Genomic DNA, 17,245 nt, shown 5'->3' with positions numbered 1-17,245 from the left:
CATAAGACACGGTCAGAAGAAGGGGGAGAATATATATATAATAATAATAATAATGTTTATTTATATAGCACTTTTCAACAAAACCAGTATTTGAACCAAAGTGCTTTACAGAGATTGATTAAAATTAATTGAACAGATTATATATATATATATATATACATGGCCGTCCGAAGGGGGGGGGGGGGGGTTGCGTTGGGTACGTGTCCAAATGTCTCTTAAACATTAGGATAGTCCAAGTCTTAACTACCTCCTCTGGCAGCTCGTTACATACACCCAGCACCCTTTGTGTGAAAAAGCTACCTCAGATTCCTGTTAATTTTTGAAATATTGGTCATAAATTTGGTGCAAAAATGGTCCAAAACAAGGCTCATAATGGATCAGAGAGCATCTAAAACCCCTGAGCTTCCAGGGCCCTTAAGCGGGCCCTGGACCCCGGCATCGAGGGACTTCACGCTCGTGATGTGTGCGCTGCACACATTATTTCACATTACGTTTTTTGTAACCCTGTCATGCCCACCCCCCCCCCCCCCTTTTTGAAAAGTTTCGTATGGGCTTGTATATATATAGAAATAGGCAACGTTTCGGGCCGAAATCCTTCAGCCGTCTGAAGAAGGGTTTCGGCCCGAAGTTGCCTATTTCCTTCGCTCCATAGATGCTGTTGCACCCGCTGAGTTTCTCCAGATTTTTTGGGTACCTTCTTTCACTACTTGACTGGTGCTCATGAGATTGATTTCAAGATGCTCAGATGATCTTCTAATGCGGTCATTGTTCCGAGCGCCAAATCCCGAAGCTACGGGTGGATTAGTAGATCTTGAAGAGGCATTGGCTTGTTTTTATGTAGAGGGGTAGAGGTAAGGTATGTGATTTGGGAGTAATATATCGTCGGCGGGCGGAAAAACAAGTTCGATTTACTCGACATGGCACTGTTAAATGCGCAAAGTTCAAAAAAACTATTGAACTGTAAATAAACAAAAAAAATACTGATTATCTGGTGTTTTATGCGTGGGGGGCAGATTGTGTGCGTTCCGCAGGCAACCAGACGATAAATAATAAATAAAATGTGCTTCTTGTTGTTAAGGGGGGGAGGAGATAAAATTGTTAGCTGTCGTGCATAACTGTCACCGGACCGCCAGGAAATTTGTGTGCCCCCTCCCCTCCCACGCTTTAAAAGCGATTTCCGCCTATGCCAAAGGTCAGTTTCGCCGCTTCCTTTTTCACTCTTTAAAAAAAAATCGAGAAAATGAAACTTTGGGAAGAACTGGACGTCGGCAGTAGATTAGCCCTCGGCTTGTATGGATTCATCACCGTGGCTCTCGGGGCAGCAGTGGTGACCTATTTCCAGAAATCTAAAGCTCGTTTCAATCTAAACCTCTTCACTTGTAAGCCGCTGCTGTGGTTGTTTATCGGCTTCGCCCTGTCTCTCAGTTACCGACCGCTAGACGCGGGGCTTGTATTTTTCACCCTATACTGTTATCTGGTTTACTGGTCCATCCGTTCCAATGCAATTCTTTCACCTGAAGGAAAGGCCGTCCTTATTACTGGTAAGCTAAACCCGAATTAGTCGCTTGCTGGTTAAATTGTCGCGATTTGTACTGCTCGTGGACATGGTGGTAAATCATTGTTTGTATTAAAAACCAACCTAACATTGTTAAATTAATAATCACCATTCATCTATTCATGCCAAATATTGAGAAGATCAAAACTAACGACATGCTGATAGTTTTCCTAACACTAAGCCGCATCTTTTGCAGTGTCACGGAGTCGAATTTTCATTGGACTGGCAACATGCCGTGCGGCATGCATTTTTTAGTTTAGTTTAGGGATACAGATTGGAAACTGGCTTTTCAGTCCAACCGGGTCCACGACGACCAATCACCACCCCGCACACTGGGGGAAATTGTACAGAATCCAGTTAACCGGCAAACCTGCAGGTCTTTAGAGTGTGGGAGGAAACGGAGCAAACCCACGCAGGTCACGGGGAGAACATACAAACTCCGTGCAGACAGCACCCGGAGTCAGGATCAAACCCGGGTGTCTGGCGCTGTAAGGCAGCAACACTGCCACGTTTGGTTGGTTACTGATTTTGGGTATGGAGGAGCAGCCTCTTGCACCAATTGACATTGACAGTGGAGAAGGGCATAATATCTTATGTGTATCTTAAGGGAACGAACGTTGAATCAGGAAAGGAATGTGACCAAGAACAACCAATGCGAAATGCCCTTGGTGAGTAGGGATATACCTCCAGCACACTCACCGCTTTCAAATCTAAAATTCCCACTCAAGGAATAGTTGAGAACACCACAGAAGCCTTAACTGCTTTTCAGTCTCTCTGCGTGAATTTTAGGGCTGGGATTATAAAGATTCTGAAGTCATGAGCTAAGACACACATTGGCAGGCGATGGGTGGACACGCGACATAGGCTGACCGGATCATTTGAGGAGAATGACGAGTTTAAGCCACACTTGCTAAACTGACACAAATGCCTAGGTGCTAATGTGAGGCAGCAGCTCTCCTGCTGTGCCACGGTGCCACCTCTGATTTTTTTGCTATATGAAGAATTAACTCGGGTTTTCCAGTCTTCCCGTGTGAACATTTCATCTCTTGCACCCAGTGGCGGACCCACATTTTTGGGGCCCTGAAGCTTGAACTGTTATGGGGGAACTGAAGCTTGAACCTTCGCAACCTGCAACGAGGTCTGGGCAACCACTGTTATCTTCTTCAATGGATTTGTTCCACGACATATCACCACGAATTTTTAATTTCTATCATAAATGTTAATACTGTTTTAAATTATTTATAATTATTTTTTATTAAATATATTTAGAATGAAACATCCTTAATTTGAACGTTTTTTCATTTACGGTTATCCTACATGATACTTTAATAAACTTAAAAAAATTATTTTAACTATTATTTTGTATTGAATTACACTATTATTAACATTATTATTATTTTTTTAAACCTTCTCATACTGCAGACCCACATTTTTCAAGCAATGTGGGCTAAGCATGATATTCACCTCCAGAAAAAAAAGTAGGAAGTATTGGCCGGGGGTCCAGGAGGCTGGATAGCCCCCTGGTGGTAGTTTACGTAACAGAAGCTTAGACTTTTTCTGACACAAACAGTAAAATATTACCCAAAAGATATATATTTCATGAAATAGAAAATAGATGCAGGAGTATGTAATTCGGCCCTGCGAGCCAGCACCGCCATTCACTGTGATCATGGCTGATCATCCACAATCAGTACCTCATTCCTGCCTTCTCCCCATATCCCTTGACTCTGCTAACTTCAAGAGCTCTATATATCTCTCTCTTGAAAGCTTCCAGAGAATTGGCTTCCACTGCCTTCTGAGGCAGAGAATTCCACAGATTCACAACTCTCTGCGTGAAAACGTATTTCCTCAGCTCCATTCTAAATGGCCACCCCTTATTCTTAAACTGTGGCCCCTGGTTCTGGACTCTCCCAGCATTGGAAACCTGTTTCATGCGTGTCCAAACCCTTAATAATCTTATATGTTTCAATAAATGGCCTCATACAGCTAAAAAAAATCTTTACAAAAAATATGTTACCTGAAATGTCTCGTTGCCTAGCACTGAGATGAGAAAAAACTTTTTCACCCAGTTGTAAATTTGTGGAATTCTCAGCCACAGAAGTCTTGTCTCCCTGCCAGAGCTCAGACACACACTTCTCCTCACCTCACCTACGCTCATTTCCCTTCCCCTCACCTACACCTCAACTAAACCCCCCGCCTCACTAAACCTCCTGCCTCGACGATACCTCACTACCAAACTTCTCCTCACACCTAAACCTCGTCTCGACTAAACTGTACCTCACTAACCCTCGCCCCTCAAATAAACCTCACACCTTAACCCCACCTCAATTTAACTAAACCTTCCACCTCGCGTCTAAACTCCATCTGACACCTAATCCGCGCCTCAACTACTCGCCACCTCTCTCCCGCTCCCACTATTTATATCCCCCCCCCCCAACAATAGACAATAGGTGCAGGAGTAGGCCATTCGGCCCTTGTGATTCAGCACCGCCATTTAATGTGATCATGGCTGATCATCGACAATCGGTACCCCGTTTCTTGGCTTCTTGGTCCTCCAAAATATTCCAAATGGAATTTAAACTGGAGGTGGTGAAGGGGGGGCTTGAGCCAGAAAGGGTTATTGGGAAGAAAGAGCTACTTTAAATGTAGTTGCTGCCTTCTCCCCATATCCCCTGACTCCGCTATCTTTAAGAGCCCTATCAAGCTCTCTCTTGAAAGTATCCAGAGAAATGGCCTCCACCACCCTCTGAGTCAGAGAATTCCACAGACTCACAACTCTCTGTGTGAAATAGTGTTTCCTCATCTCTGTTCTAAATGCTATTCCTTCTATAAAATTGTCCCTAATGTGTAGGATAGAACTAGTGTACGGCTGATTGTTGGTCGGCATGGACTCAGTGGGCCAAAGAGCCTGTTTCCATGCTATATCTCTAAACTAAACTAAACAAAACTGGCAGTCAGATTTCTGAACACCATTCTAAGTACTCACTGCTCGCTGTACACTGCTCACACAACACTGACCTCTCCTGGCATCCAAAAACGTTGCTGTGTATTAACTTGTAAAGACCATTTGTTTGCAGATGTAGTCAAAATTGCCAGGCATGGTCAATCTCCAATGAGTCTAACCACATATTCAGGCGTCAAATAGCTTGCGTACCTCAATCTGCCCTCATGACTTGCCACCCTATATTGTCCTCGTACCGCTTGGATCTGCTTTCTTCTGAACGATCAAGTAGAAATTAACCCAAGAATGGACAAGGGCCACAGAAGAAAGAGTCTTTTACAATCTAGAAACATGTGACAATTTTGAGCAGGTTTCATATGAATTCATTATGTGCTTTGTAGTGATAACAACACAAACACTCCCGTTCCTATTGTTGACTTCTCTTGACTATGTCTGGGTAAGGAAGTGAAAAATGAAAGAAAAAAAAAAATCTGCAGCCAGTTAATTTGAATGGCTTCATTCAGAGATTCATAAATGGAACAGACCCAATTTTTGAGCATTTCCATGCAGATTTGGAACTTGCTATCCTGTATGTTACATTCTGGTGCCAGCCTTGTGTCTGCTGGGGAACTGGCTCTGAATTACAAATGGCCTCCCAGGATGTTTGTGAGAGGGTCGGGCACAGGAGAAATCCTGGCATCCAAAGAAAGGGCAGAAACTTCAGTGTCTACACTGCCACCTACACTCATGAGGCACCAACATAGTTATGGATCAGTTCCAAGCTCCTAGTCACTTCTTGGATAGAATGTATGGATTAAAGTATTCAAGAGAGAGATAGATATAGCTCTTAGGGCTAATGGAATCAAGGCTCTCTGACCCACTGAGTTACTCCAGCACTTTGTGATCTGCAGTTCCTTGTTTCTTCTCCTGAGAGTTACTCCAGCACTCTGCCTTTTTAGTAAACCAGCATCTGCAGTTTCTATATTATTTATTTTACCTGATAGCTCTTCTAACCTAAACACTTCCCTTGAGCTGCCAGTATCTGAACTGGTTCTCTTACAGAACAGGCACACTGACACAATAGGGTGTTCTATTAATGTTAGGTGCATGGTTCTATAGGTCATCGCTCTTCTAGTACCTATAAGACTTCCTTTTAAAAGTGATGTAAAGTGCAGAAGTAAAACTTCTTCCCTGCGGCTATCAAACTGTACAACTCCTCCCCCTTCTGTCGTGGAGTAGACCGACTCACATCATCGCCCCCCCCCCCCCCCCTCCCCTCAATTCCCAATCCATTCTACTCGTCACTTTAATTTTATGTTTCATGTATTTAGTATTTTTATGACTGTTGGCTGATCAATTTCCCTCCTGGGATAAATAAAGTTCTGTTGTATTGTATCGTTTGGACCTGTTGCTGGTGCCTCCAAGACAACTTCAAACTGTAATGTCCCCGGGTTTCAGACCACACTGCTAAGAAAAATAGGTCTTAGTTTAGTTTAGAGACCAAGCATGGAAGCAGGCTCTTGGCCCACTGAGTCCACGCCAGCCAGCAATCCCCATGCACTAGTACTATCCTACACACTAAGGCTAATTTACAATCTTTACCAAAGCCAACTAACCTACAAACCTGTATGTCTTTGGAATGTGTGAGGAAACCAGAGCACCCAAGAAAACCCACGTGGTCACAGGGAGAACGTACAAACTCCGTACTGACAGCACCCGTAGTCCGAATCAAACCCGGGTCTCTGGAACTGTAAAGCAGCAACTCTGCCATTGTGCCGCCCATTGATTCTTGGTATTTAATTCATCTAGACTCTTCATAATTTCATACGGTTCAATTAAGTTTCTCCTCATTCTTCTCTCTTCCAGATAAAACATTTGTAGCTCAACTGATTTTCTTTTTCTCACAGTCAGTTCTTTGTCATATTCCATTCTTAGCAACATCCTTAAAAGTCTCATCTGTACCGTTTCAAGTCTAGTGCTGCACACAATAAATATTGATCAGTCTTTAACCTCTGTTTCTTTTTCCACTGATGCTGCCTGACCAGCAGAGTGTGTGCAACATTTTGTATACACCGAAGGCCAGCAGCCATGAGGTCCAGGACCCTCCTCAAATGGAGGTCAGTTGCTCTGCTCAAGTGCACCCTCCCCAGTCTAAATACTATTGAGTATTTTGAATGTTCTCTGTATTATTTCAGATCGTTTTTATAATTTTCTCGATTATTTCAGAGTCTTGTCTTCATTCTGCATCTGCATACATATAGCTGCATTCATTACAGACATCAAACAATGTCCACTGGTTCTTGAATCCCCTACGTAAAAGGTTTTGTGCATTCACTATCTACTCCCAGCTTTTATACACCTCTATAAGATCACCCCTCGCCTTCCTGTGCTCCAAGTAATGAAGGTCTAGCTTGCTCAACCTTTGGGCAGGTAGAGGAAGTGATTACTCTGCTGTATCTGTCTTCATTTGCTTTTGGATTTGTACAGCTGTAAACTAGCTTCCAGGTTGGACAATAAATTCACAATTACTCCTGTTTTATGATCCTTAAACAATTTTGCATCTATGCTGTAATTGTCATTTTTTCCCCCTGTACCTCTAAAAATGTTACCACAGGATACTTTGAAAAGAATACAAAACGGAGCATATTCTCAGTGTTCTTTATTACTTCATCAGAGCATTTAAGTCAGCAGCAGTGTGACTTCAAGGTCAACTTAGCCAAGTTGATGGATAGGTAATGTTTCTGGTCGGATCCCTTCTTCAAACTCCTTCCTTAAAGGATCGGCAATAAACATCTCAATACCAACTGAAGAAGTGACCGAGCCCGATATGTAGTAAGTCCATTCGCTCCATAGATGCTGTCAGAACTGATGAGTCACCTCAGCATTTTGTGTTTTGCTCATCATACCAGCATCTGCAGTTCCTTGTGTCAGCCAAATAGCTGTTTTTCTATACTTTTTTCCCCCCTCACATTTGTGCTTAATTATTTAGGATTTCCACGTTTTCCTCTCTCTGATTTTGTCATTTGACATGAGCAATAGCTATTGTATCAGCAACTGAATAATCACTTCCCCTTCCTGCCCAAAGGTTGAACAATCTAGGTCTTCATTCCTTGGAGTGCAGGAAGCTGAGGGGTGATTTTGTAGTGGTGTATAAAATAATGATGGGAATAGATAGAGTGAGCACACAGAACCTTTTACCTAGGGTAGGGGAATCAAGAACCAGCGGACATTGGATTAACGTGAGGTGGGCAAGATTTGATAGGAACCTGAGAAATAACTTTTTCACTTAAAGGGTGGTGGGTATGCGGAATGAGCTGCCAGAGGAGGTAGTTGGGGCAGGAAACAATTAGAGGGATATGAGCAAATTGGACTAGCTTAGATGGGGCATCTTGGTCAGCATGGATGAGTTGGACCAAAGGGTCTGTTTCCATGTTGTGTGATTCTATGTCTCCGTAAATGTATTCTTCATAAGGTCTTTTCTTTTCATTTAGGTTGTGATTCGGGCTTTGGTCACGCTTTGGCCAAGCGCCTGCATTCTCTTGGCTTTCATGTGTTTGCAATGGTGCTCCATGAAGAAGGAGATGGAGCAAAAGTGCTCAAGTCATTCCGTTCTGATCGACTCACTGTAATTCAAATGGATGTTACAAATTTGACAACCGTCCAAGAAGTCGAGAAAGAAATTGAGAAGCAGTTGGAAAACAAGGGTATGTGAAGGATCTGTCTTGGTATCTCTCAGGGATTCCAGTTGATTTGTGGGTGATATTCTGGCTTGCTAATGCAATTTGAATTGGGTATCTATGATAAGACTATTATTCATAATGGCATCTTATTCATAAGATAAGGTTTAGGAGAGTAGTTTTACAATCCACAAAAGATCTTTTAATGAGCAACTTCGGAACTTTAGTTTAGAGATACAGCTAGGAAACAGGCCTTTCAATCCACCGAGTCCGCACCGACCAACAATCCCAGTACACTAGCATTATCCTACTCACTAGGGACAATTTCCAAATTTTTTATTTTTAACCAAAGCCAATTAACCTACAAACCTGTACGTCATTTGGAGTGTGGGAGGAAACCGGAGCACTGGAGAAAACCCACATGGTCACAGGGGGAACAGAACGTGCAATGCACATACAGCACCCGTAGTCAAAATGGAACCTGGGTCTCTGATGCTATATGGCAACAAATCTGCTGCTGAGGCACCGTGCCACAACTAGCAGTGTGATTTGTGAGTTCCTGTAAACTTTGAAAGTAGATCCAACACTGAGCGGATATACAATTAATTGGGTCGGAAGGAGTAAATCCAAACGCCTCCAACATCCAGCTGAATGTCATTTGAGTTTTGGATTGTACAAAGGTATTTTTGAAATGGCAAGAAAATGTTATTACAACTATAAAAATAAACTCCCAATGGGATCATTCACTCTCATCACTGCCATATCCAAACATCATTAATGGCCCCGCTCCACGAACTGCACCTGACTGAATACCTCACACTTTATCATAGAACATCTTGCTCTATTTACAAATGAATACAATTATTATCTTTATTCTTTTATTTCCCACCTGCATCTCAGTATCAAAATCTTAAACAGCAGTGAAGAGGTTTAGGGTAGGAATTACTGAGGTTAAGGTATTGGCAGCTACCAATGGTGCAGGGAATACAATTGGGGTATTGGGGTGGAGTATTCAAGAATTGTGATACTTTGAAGGGGTTTCGCGGCAGAGACCATAACAGTGAAGGCATTATTGCAAATGTGACACGATGGCGCAGCGGTTGAGTTGCTGCCTTACAGCGCCAGAGACCCAAATTCGATCCAGACTATGGGTGCTGTCTGTACGGAGTTTGTACATTCCCCCTATGATCGCGTGGTCTCCCTGGGTCCTCCGGTTTACTCCCACACTCCAAAGACGTACAGGTTTGTAGGTTTAGTTAGCTTGGGTAAAAGATGAAAATGATCCTAGTGTGTAGGATAGTACGAGTGTGTGGGGATCACTGATCAGTGCGGACTTGGTGGGCTGAAAGGCCTGTTTCCGCTCTGTATCTCTAAACTAAACTAAATGCTTTGATTAGTTTGAATTGAGAATTAAGGGACAAAGGTTTAGAGGTAACATGAGGGGGAACTTCTTTACTCAGAGAGTGGTAGCTGTGTGAAATGAGCTTCCAGTGGAAGTGGTGGAGGCAGGTTCGGTTTTATAATTTAAAAATAAATTGGATAGCTATATGGACGGGAAAGGAATGGAGGGTTATGGTCTGAGTGCAGGTAGATGGGACTAGGTGAGAGTAAGTGTTCGGCACGGACTAGAAGGGCCGAGATGGCCTGTTTCCGTGCTGTAATTGTTATATGGTTATAGTTGTTACCAAATAAAACCAATTCTTATTCTGAGGTAGAAAAATCATCAATACAGGATTTTTTTAAATTTGAGATCTAATTATTGCTCTCTCTTTATGTAGGACTCTACGCTTTAGTTAACAATGCTGGCATTATACCTTGCATTGGTGATACCGAAATCATCCCGACAGATGCTTTTAAGCGATGCATGGAAGTCAATTTCTTTGGAGCAATTGAAGTTACTAAAACATTTCTACCTCTAATTCGTCGAGCAAAAGGGAGGATAATTAATATTTCTAGTCCATCAGGTACGTATGTTTTATATAGTAAAAGCATATTATTGTTTACACAAAACGTCCAGAAAAACTGCATGAAAGCCATCATTGTACATCCGGTGGCGCTGTTGATGGCTGCCTCCACCTACAGTCTGTTTGTCTTTTTATCTTTTTTATTTTTGGTATGTTTAAAGTATTTTTTTTTTTTGGTATTTTATGTGGGGGAAAGGGTTAGGGTAAGGGGGGAACCGTCCTACAGTCACTTCCTGGTGAGGATGTGACTATTATCCGAGACGTGTCCTCGCCCCCCTCCTCGCGACCTGCCAACTGGATTGGCGCGACCTTTCCTGCCGGGACTGGACCAGAGCTTCAGCAATGGTGGCGCAGTGCTGGATACATCACGGAGTGGGCGATGCCTCACCTGCAATCGCCGTTTGAGGCTCCGAAGTGTTGGGCCTGCTGCATCGACATCGCTGAGCTATGGGTTACGGAGCAACCAGCGCGGGTGGCGCTGACCAACACGGTGGAGTCCTGGGACCCGTTGCCGGGGGCCACCAGCATTGAATCTCTGCCCAGCTCGGCCTGTGGACTTCGGGAGCCGCGCACTCCGGTGGGAGGTGGCTGATTCAGAGGTCCAGGCCGCTGAGGATGTTCTTCCATTCGACGCCGGGTTCCATCTTCCCGGCATCAAATCAAATCAAATTAAATCAAATCAAATCATTGAGACATGGAACAAATAAATGTTAAGGACATGTAGGGACTATCTCATCATTTAAGAAGCAGTTAGACAGGTACATGGATAGGACACGTTTAGAGGGATATGGGCCAAATGCAGGCAAGTGGGATTAGTGTGGTTGGGATATGTTGGTTGGTGTGGGTAGGTTAGGCCCTGTATGACTAGGACTCTAAAATGCTGGAGTAAGGCAGCGGGTCAGGCAACATCTGTAGAGACCACGGATAGGTGACGTTTCGGGTCGAGACCCTTCTTCTGAAGAAGATGCTTGACTTGAAACTTCACCTATCCATGTTCTCCAGAGATGCTGCCAGATCTATTAAGTTACTCCAGTACTTTGTGCCCTTTTGTGTATTAACCAGCATCTGCAGTTCCTCATTTCAACAAATAACTCTTGTCTGAATAAATCACCCATTCAAGAACACTAACTAGAGATGAGGATGATAATTGTGGGGCCCTGCCAGAAGTACTTGACAGCCATGAATAAGTTACTTTGCAATAGAGAAACGGAAGACTGCAAGCACTGTAACCTTCAGCAAAAGCAAACAAAGTGCTGGAGGAACCCAGTGAGTTAGGGGGCGTCTATGGAAAGAAATGGACAGGCGATGTTTTAGTTTGGGACGCTTCTTCAGACTGTTGCAATGTTCACCTCAAAACAATGCAGTCCTATTAAAGCAAATTTCTTAAGGTGGCAGTGGTGAACTATAGTTGAAGATACAGTTTTGAATTCCAAGGTAGACAAAAATGCTGGAGAAACTCAGCGGGCGAGGCAGCACCTATGGAGCGAAGGAAATAATTCCAATTCCAAATCGAAGAATCGAAATAATTCCAATTCCAAATCGAAGTTTTGAATTCCAATGTAACTTGGGATTTTCTCAGTGCAACGAAGTCACCTACAGACTGTGTTAAAATCCAGTGCTCACAAGATACTTTGAAATCATTTACAAGTGTTGAATCTTTGTTAATGTTGCATCAGAGTGAACATTCCTTACAATAAAGATGATTAACAGGAGTATAGCAGTTACACATTATCTTTGAGTGCCAGATCTAGGGATGCAATGATAATAAAAGTGTTATTGAACCAGATGCATGGTTTAGACATTAGGAACAATATGCGTATGCTAGACAAGTGGAACTTCTGATATATTAAGGAATGACGTATTAATCTACACTTCAGCTTGCAGATTTGTCGTCTTGAACTTTCCATAAACTGTTCTCTGAGTTATTATGTAAGCAATCAATGCTGAAAATATCTCGGGATACAAAATAATGAATAGACCTTTTGTGCTGAATGAATTATAATTGTATGGGGGCTGTTTCCCTGGAGCAAGGGGTAGCTTTTCCACATGTAACCAATTAACCAATGGCAATTTCTTTTCTAATGTAGTTTGAATTACTCAAGGTCTGTAACGCTTATTTGTTCCAGATGTGGAAGTGAGTGGCATTACATTTTAAACAGTTTTCAAAGTAATATTGTAGTCGATTATTATACCAATTAAATTTCTCCCGGATTTACTGGAAATCACAGTGGATTGATATCAATAAGAATGGAAATGGTATCCAAAATAATTTTTATTTTAATTTTTTTTAATTTTATTTTTATTAGAAGTACAGTAAATTACAATAATACACATCACATATCTTAATACATTTGTTGTACTACTTTTTTTCACGCTTTAAAAAAGATAGAAATAAAAGAAATAAGGAAAGTGAGCAAGAATCGTGAAGGTGCAGGAAAGTGTTGGGAAAAGAAAGCCCCTTAGGGAAGATGTTAGAGAAGGAAGTAAAGAAAGGAAATTAGACCCTAGAAAGAAAAGAAAAAAAAGGAAAAACAATCGCTCTATTGTAAAACAAAACTCCGCAAAAAAGGATATACCAACCGTATTATTATTATTTTTTTTTTATTTATTTTATACCAGATCCAGGTACCATTTATATTTTAAATTACTATTGCACCTTATACTTGTAATAGTTCCATAAATGCAGACCACGTCTTTTGGAAGTGGTCTGCTTTGCCTGCTAGGAGGAGTCTCATCTCTTCCAAGTGTAGTGTTTCGAACATGTTTGAAATCCACATTTTTATTGTTGGTATTGGAGCATTTTTCCAAAATTTTAGTACAGGTGCACAACCTTTTATCCGAAAGCCTTGGGACCAGACACTTTTCGTAATTCAGAATTTTTCGGCTTTCGGAATGGAAGATTTTTAGCGTAGATTTTAACGGCTGGCTCAGTGGTAGAATGCTCGGCTCATATCCGCATGATCGCGAGTTTGCGCCTAGATCCCGGCAGTTACTCGATTGCGAGTTTGAGTCTTCAATGTAGTTTTTTCTTGCAGAATAGGAGAGAATAGGGAGGGTTAGGCTGGGATCATTCTCTGCGAGATGATCTTAGTGCGGGAGACAAGTGTAGGATAGGTGTACTGACTGTGTGGGCAGAACTTTGGAAGTGATTGCCCACCATTCTCAAAAGCTGCTGTGTCTCCCTGTCCCTTCAACTCCAGAGGAATCCGCTTCCCGATGGGCCGCTACGGCGACAAGTGGCAGTTCGCCCACAGCCCGAGCTGCACCACCCCAAGAACAAGACGTACCTTGCACACCATCAGCTTCTGCCCCTACGGGGAGCGTGTTCCTCTGGAGTTGGAGCGGGGCTGGGCTGGGGTTGCTGATCTGGGATCTCCGTGCTTGCAGTGGGCCTGGGGGTCGGTGTCCCGATGAGGGGGCGCAGCTCGGGCTGTGCGTGAACTGCCACATCGCCGTAGCGGCCCATCGGGGAGCGGCTTCTGGTGGTCCTGACGTCTCTCAGCTCCTGTCCAGGGGGACGGCCGGAGACGTCAGAACCAACAGGAACCCGCTCCCCGATGCGCCGCTACAGCGACAAGTGGCAGTTCGCCCACAGCCCGAGCTGCGCCCCCTCATCCGCAACCCGGGTTCCTCTGGAGTTGGAGCAGGGCTGGGCTAGAGTTGCTGCTGGCTGTGAGTCTCTGGGATCTCCGTGCTTGCAGTCGGTGTCCCGTTGGTCCTGACGTCTCCGTTCACCCCCCTGGACAGGAGCGGAGACTGGGAACTGTACCGCCCTTTACCCCTCCCTCTGCAACTGCAAACAACCCAACAGTTCCCAGTCTCAGCTCCTGTACAGGGGGGTGGCCGGAGACGTCACAGCCCGAGCTGCCCCCCTCATCCGCAACCCCAAGACCAAGACGTACCTTGCACACCATCAGCTTCTGTCCCTACGGGGAGCATGTTCCTCTGGAGTTGGAACGGGGCTGGGCTGCTGCTGGCTGTGGGTCTCTGGGATCTCCGTGCTTGCAGTGGGCCTGGGGGTCGGTGTCCCGTTGGTCCTGACGTCTCCGGTGACTGGCACTGACCTGCTGGCATCGCCGATGTAAAGACAGTGCAAAGCCCCTGCGCCGGTGCAATGGGTGGGGAGCTGGAGAGGGGAGGGAAGGGGTCACACACATGACCGGGAAGCAGAGGGGTGTAGGTGGGTTGGAACTGAAGGGAGCGACAATCTGCTGCTGCCTGCCCGCTGAGTTAAAAAGTTCCCACGCAAGACTCACGATACACTGTGTATCGTGAGTCTACCGTGGGAACTTTTTAACTCAGCGGGCAGGCAGCAGCAAATTGTCAATTATTAACCCTCCCGCGCAATATACCCTCACCTTCTCTTTTATGAATGGGGATTTAGTTCCCCTTTCTTCGAGGACCGACCGGAGGTTCCGCTGTCACCTCTGCAGGCTGCCCTCGGTGAACGTCTTCAAGGACCTTTCTTCAAGGACCGAAAAAATGTCCGCTGTTCGGAGCTTTTCGTTATTTGGAACTTCGGATAAAAGGTTGTGCACCTGTATAAGCTTTTTTCCCATTATTAGCCCGTAATTAAGTAAGTTCTTTTGAAACACGTTTAATTCGGGGTTACCTTCCGATATTCCAAAAATGATCCATTCTGCTTTTGGTACAAGTTTTATTTTAAATAATTTTGTGAAGATTTCAAATATTTAGTTCCAGAATTTTTGTATTTTTATACAAAAAACAAAAGAGTGCGCTATGGTAGCTTCTTGTGACTGACATTTATCACAAATGGGTGAGACATTGGGGAAAAGTTTATTTATTTTAGTTTTTGAATAATATAGTCTATGTAATGTATTGAATTAGAGTATGTCGTACGTTGATCGAGCATTTATGCACATATAGTAAGTGTTTATCCCAGCTCCCTTTTGAATTTTTTTATAGCTAGTTCTTGTTCCCAGTCTCTTCTAATACCATCGGTTGTAGGTATTTCTATATTTAAAGTAATGTTGTATAAGTATGATATTAGATTTGCTGATTCAGCCTTTGTCTTCATGGCTTCATCCAATAAGTCTGGGGACATGTTATGATAGTCTTTTGTGTATTTTTTCAGATAGTCACGGATTTGAAGATATTTAAAATATTGATTATTTTTCAAATTATATTTCAGTTGTAATTGTTGAAATGATAATAATTTTCCTAATTCATACGTCTCCGAGCGTTTTGATTCCCATTCTTTCCCATTGTGTAAATGATTTATCTATAATTGAAGGTTTAAACGATGGGTTATTAACCATTGGCATTAAAAGAGATAGATTTCTTAATTTTAGATTCTGTTTTATTTGTTTCCAAGTTCTAATTATGCTAAGTATCATTGGATTTTTATTATAATTTTTATTATTATTATAATTATTCAGATTCATTGGTGAGAGGAGAGTCGCTCCTGTATTACCCGGAAAGCAGTCCTCTCTCTCCATTACGATCCAGCCCACCTGCTGGGCAGAGTTGTCCAGCAGGTGAATCATATTTTTAATATTTACTGCCCAAATATAGTACATAAAGTTAGGGAGCGCTAGATCACCCATCTCTTTTGATTTACTAAGGTGTGGTCTTTGTATTCTGTGGGATTTATAATCCCATATAAAATTTGTAATGTCTGAGTCTAGTATTTTGAAAAACTTTTTTGGAAGATATTTTGGAATTGATTGAAATAAATATAGTATTTGTGGTAAAAAGATAATTTTTATAGCATTTATTCGACCTATTAAAGACATCGGGAGCGTTTTCCAGAATTTGATTAGATTATTTAGTTTCTTAAGTAAGGGGCTATAATTGGCGTTAAACATAGCATGATAGTTTCTAGTGATTTCAATTCCTAAATATTTAAATTTTTCTGTGGCTATTTTAAAGGGGAATTTCAAGAGATGTGTTGAGTCTTTCGGTTTTATCGACATAATTTCACTTTTGTTCCAGTTTATTCTGTATCCTGAGAAAGATCCAAAGTCTTCAATTAGATTTAATATGTTTGGTATACTGATTTGGGGTTTTGTGATATACAGTAATACGTCGTCTGCATATAAGGATATTTTGTTATTTGAATATTTTGTATTATAACCGTAAATACCCGGGTGTGTTCTAATTTTTTCAGCTAAAGGTTCAATTACCAGAGCGAATAACAGCGGTGATAATGAACATCCTTGTCTGTTGCCCCTTGTTAATTGGAATTTCGTAGATAGTATATTATTAGTTAATATTCTAGCCGTGGGTTTGTTATATAATAATTTTATCCATGCGATGAAGTTCTCTCCCATTTGAAATTTTTGCAATACTTTAATCACATAATTCCATTCTACTTGATCAAACGCTTTTTCTGCGTCCAATGAAATGATAGATAACTCTTGTTATAATAATTATAAAACTACTATAACAGAACTACTTCACAGGGAAAAATATAGACCAGGAAATTCTTGCACTTTGTACAATGCTTTATCCAAAATATCAACAACTAGGCAATGCATAGATTAAAAAGATCACTAAAATGCTAATATGTATGGTGAACTTGTGTACAGAGGGCCAAGATATTTAGTTTAGATGGGCACAAGGCGGGCCAGGCAGCATTTCTGGAGAAAAAGGATGTGTGACGTTTCGAGTTGTAACCCTTCTTCAGAGTTTAGTTTAGTTTACTTTTCTGTATTGTCATGTGTACAGTGCACAGAAAGACTACATATGATTACAATCAAGCCATCCACAGTGTACAAAGGTAGACAAAAATACTGGAGAAGCGCATCGGGTGAGGCAGCATCTATGGAGCGAAGGAATAGGTGACGTCTCGGGTCAAGACCCTTCTTCGACCCGAGATCGCCTATTCCTTCGCTCCATAGATCGGCTGCCTCACCCGATGCGCTTCTCCAGCATTTTTGTCTACTTTCGATTTTTCCAGCATCTGCAGTTCTTTCTTAAACATCCACAGTGTACAGATACAGGATGAAGGGTATAACGTTCAGTGCAAGAGATAGTCCAGTAAAGTCCAAATTAAGATAGTTTGATGGTCTCCAGTGAGGTAGATTGTACTCAAGACTGCCCTGTAGTTGTAGGATGATCCAGTTGCCTGATAACAGCTGGGAAG

At 42.5% G+C, this 17,245-nt stretch overlaps 1 protein-coding gene across 1 annotated transcript in view; it reads left to right on the top strand.

The window, feature by feature from the left end:
• Positions 1-1,188: 1,188 nt before the first annotated feature.
• LOC129705103 (11-beta-hydroxysteroid dehydrogenase type 2-like) overlaps positions 1,189-17,245 on the top strand; it is a 56,044-nt gene continuing 39,987 nt past the window's right edge. Inside the window, exons 1-3 of the mRNA XM_055648502.1 lie at positions 1,189-1,541; positions 7,988-8,200; positions 9,952-10,137. Of these exons, the coding sequence (XP_055504477.1) occupies positions 1,241-1,541; positions 7,988-8,200; positions 9,952-10,137 (700 nt within the window). The 5' untranslated portion in view covers positions 1,189-1,240. The remainder of the gene's footprint in view (positions 1,542-7,987; positions 8,201-9,951; positions 10,138-17,245) is intronic.

The sequence above is a fragment of the Leucoraja erinacea genome, chromosome 17, assembly GCF_028641065.1.
Source record: "Leucoraja erinacea ecotype New England chromosome 17, Leri_hhj_1, whole genome shotgun sequence".
NCBI lineage: Eukaryota > Metazoa > Chordata > Chondrichthyes > Rajiformes > Rajidae > Leucoraja > Leucoraja erinaceus.
The sequence above is the reverse complement of the archived record's forward strand: the minus strand, read 5'-3'. Positions and strand labels throughout refer to the sequence as shown.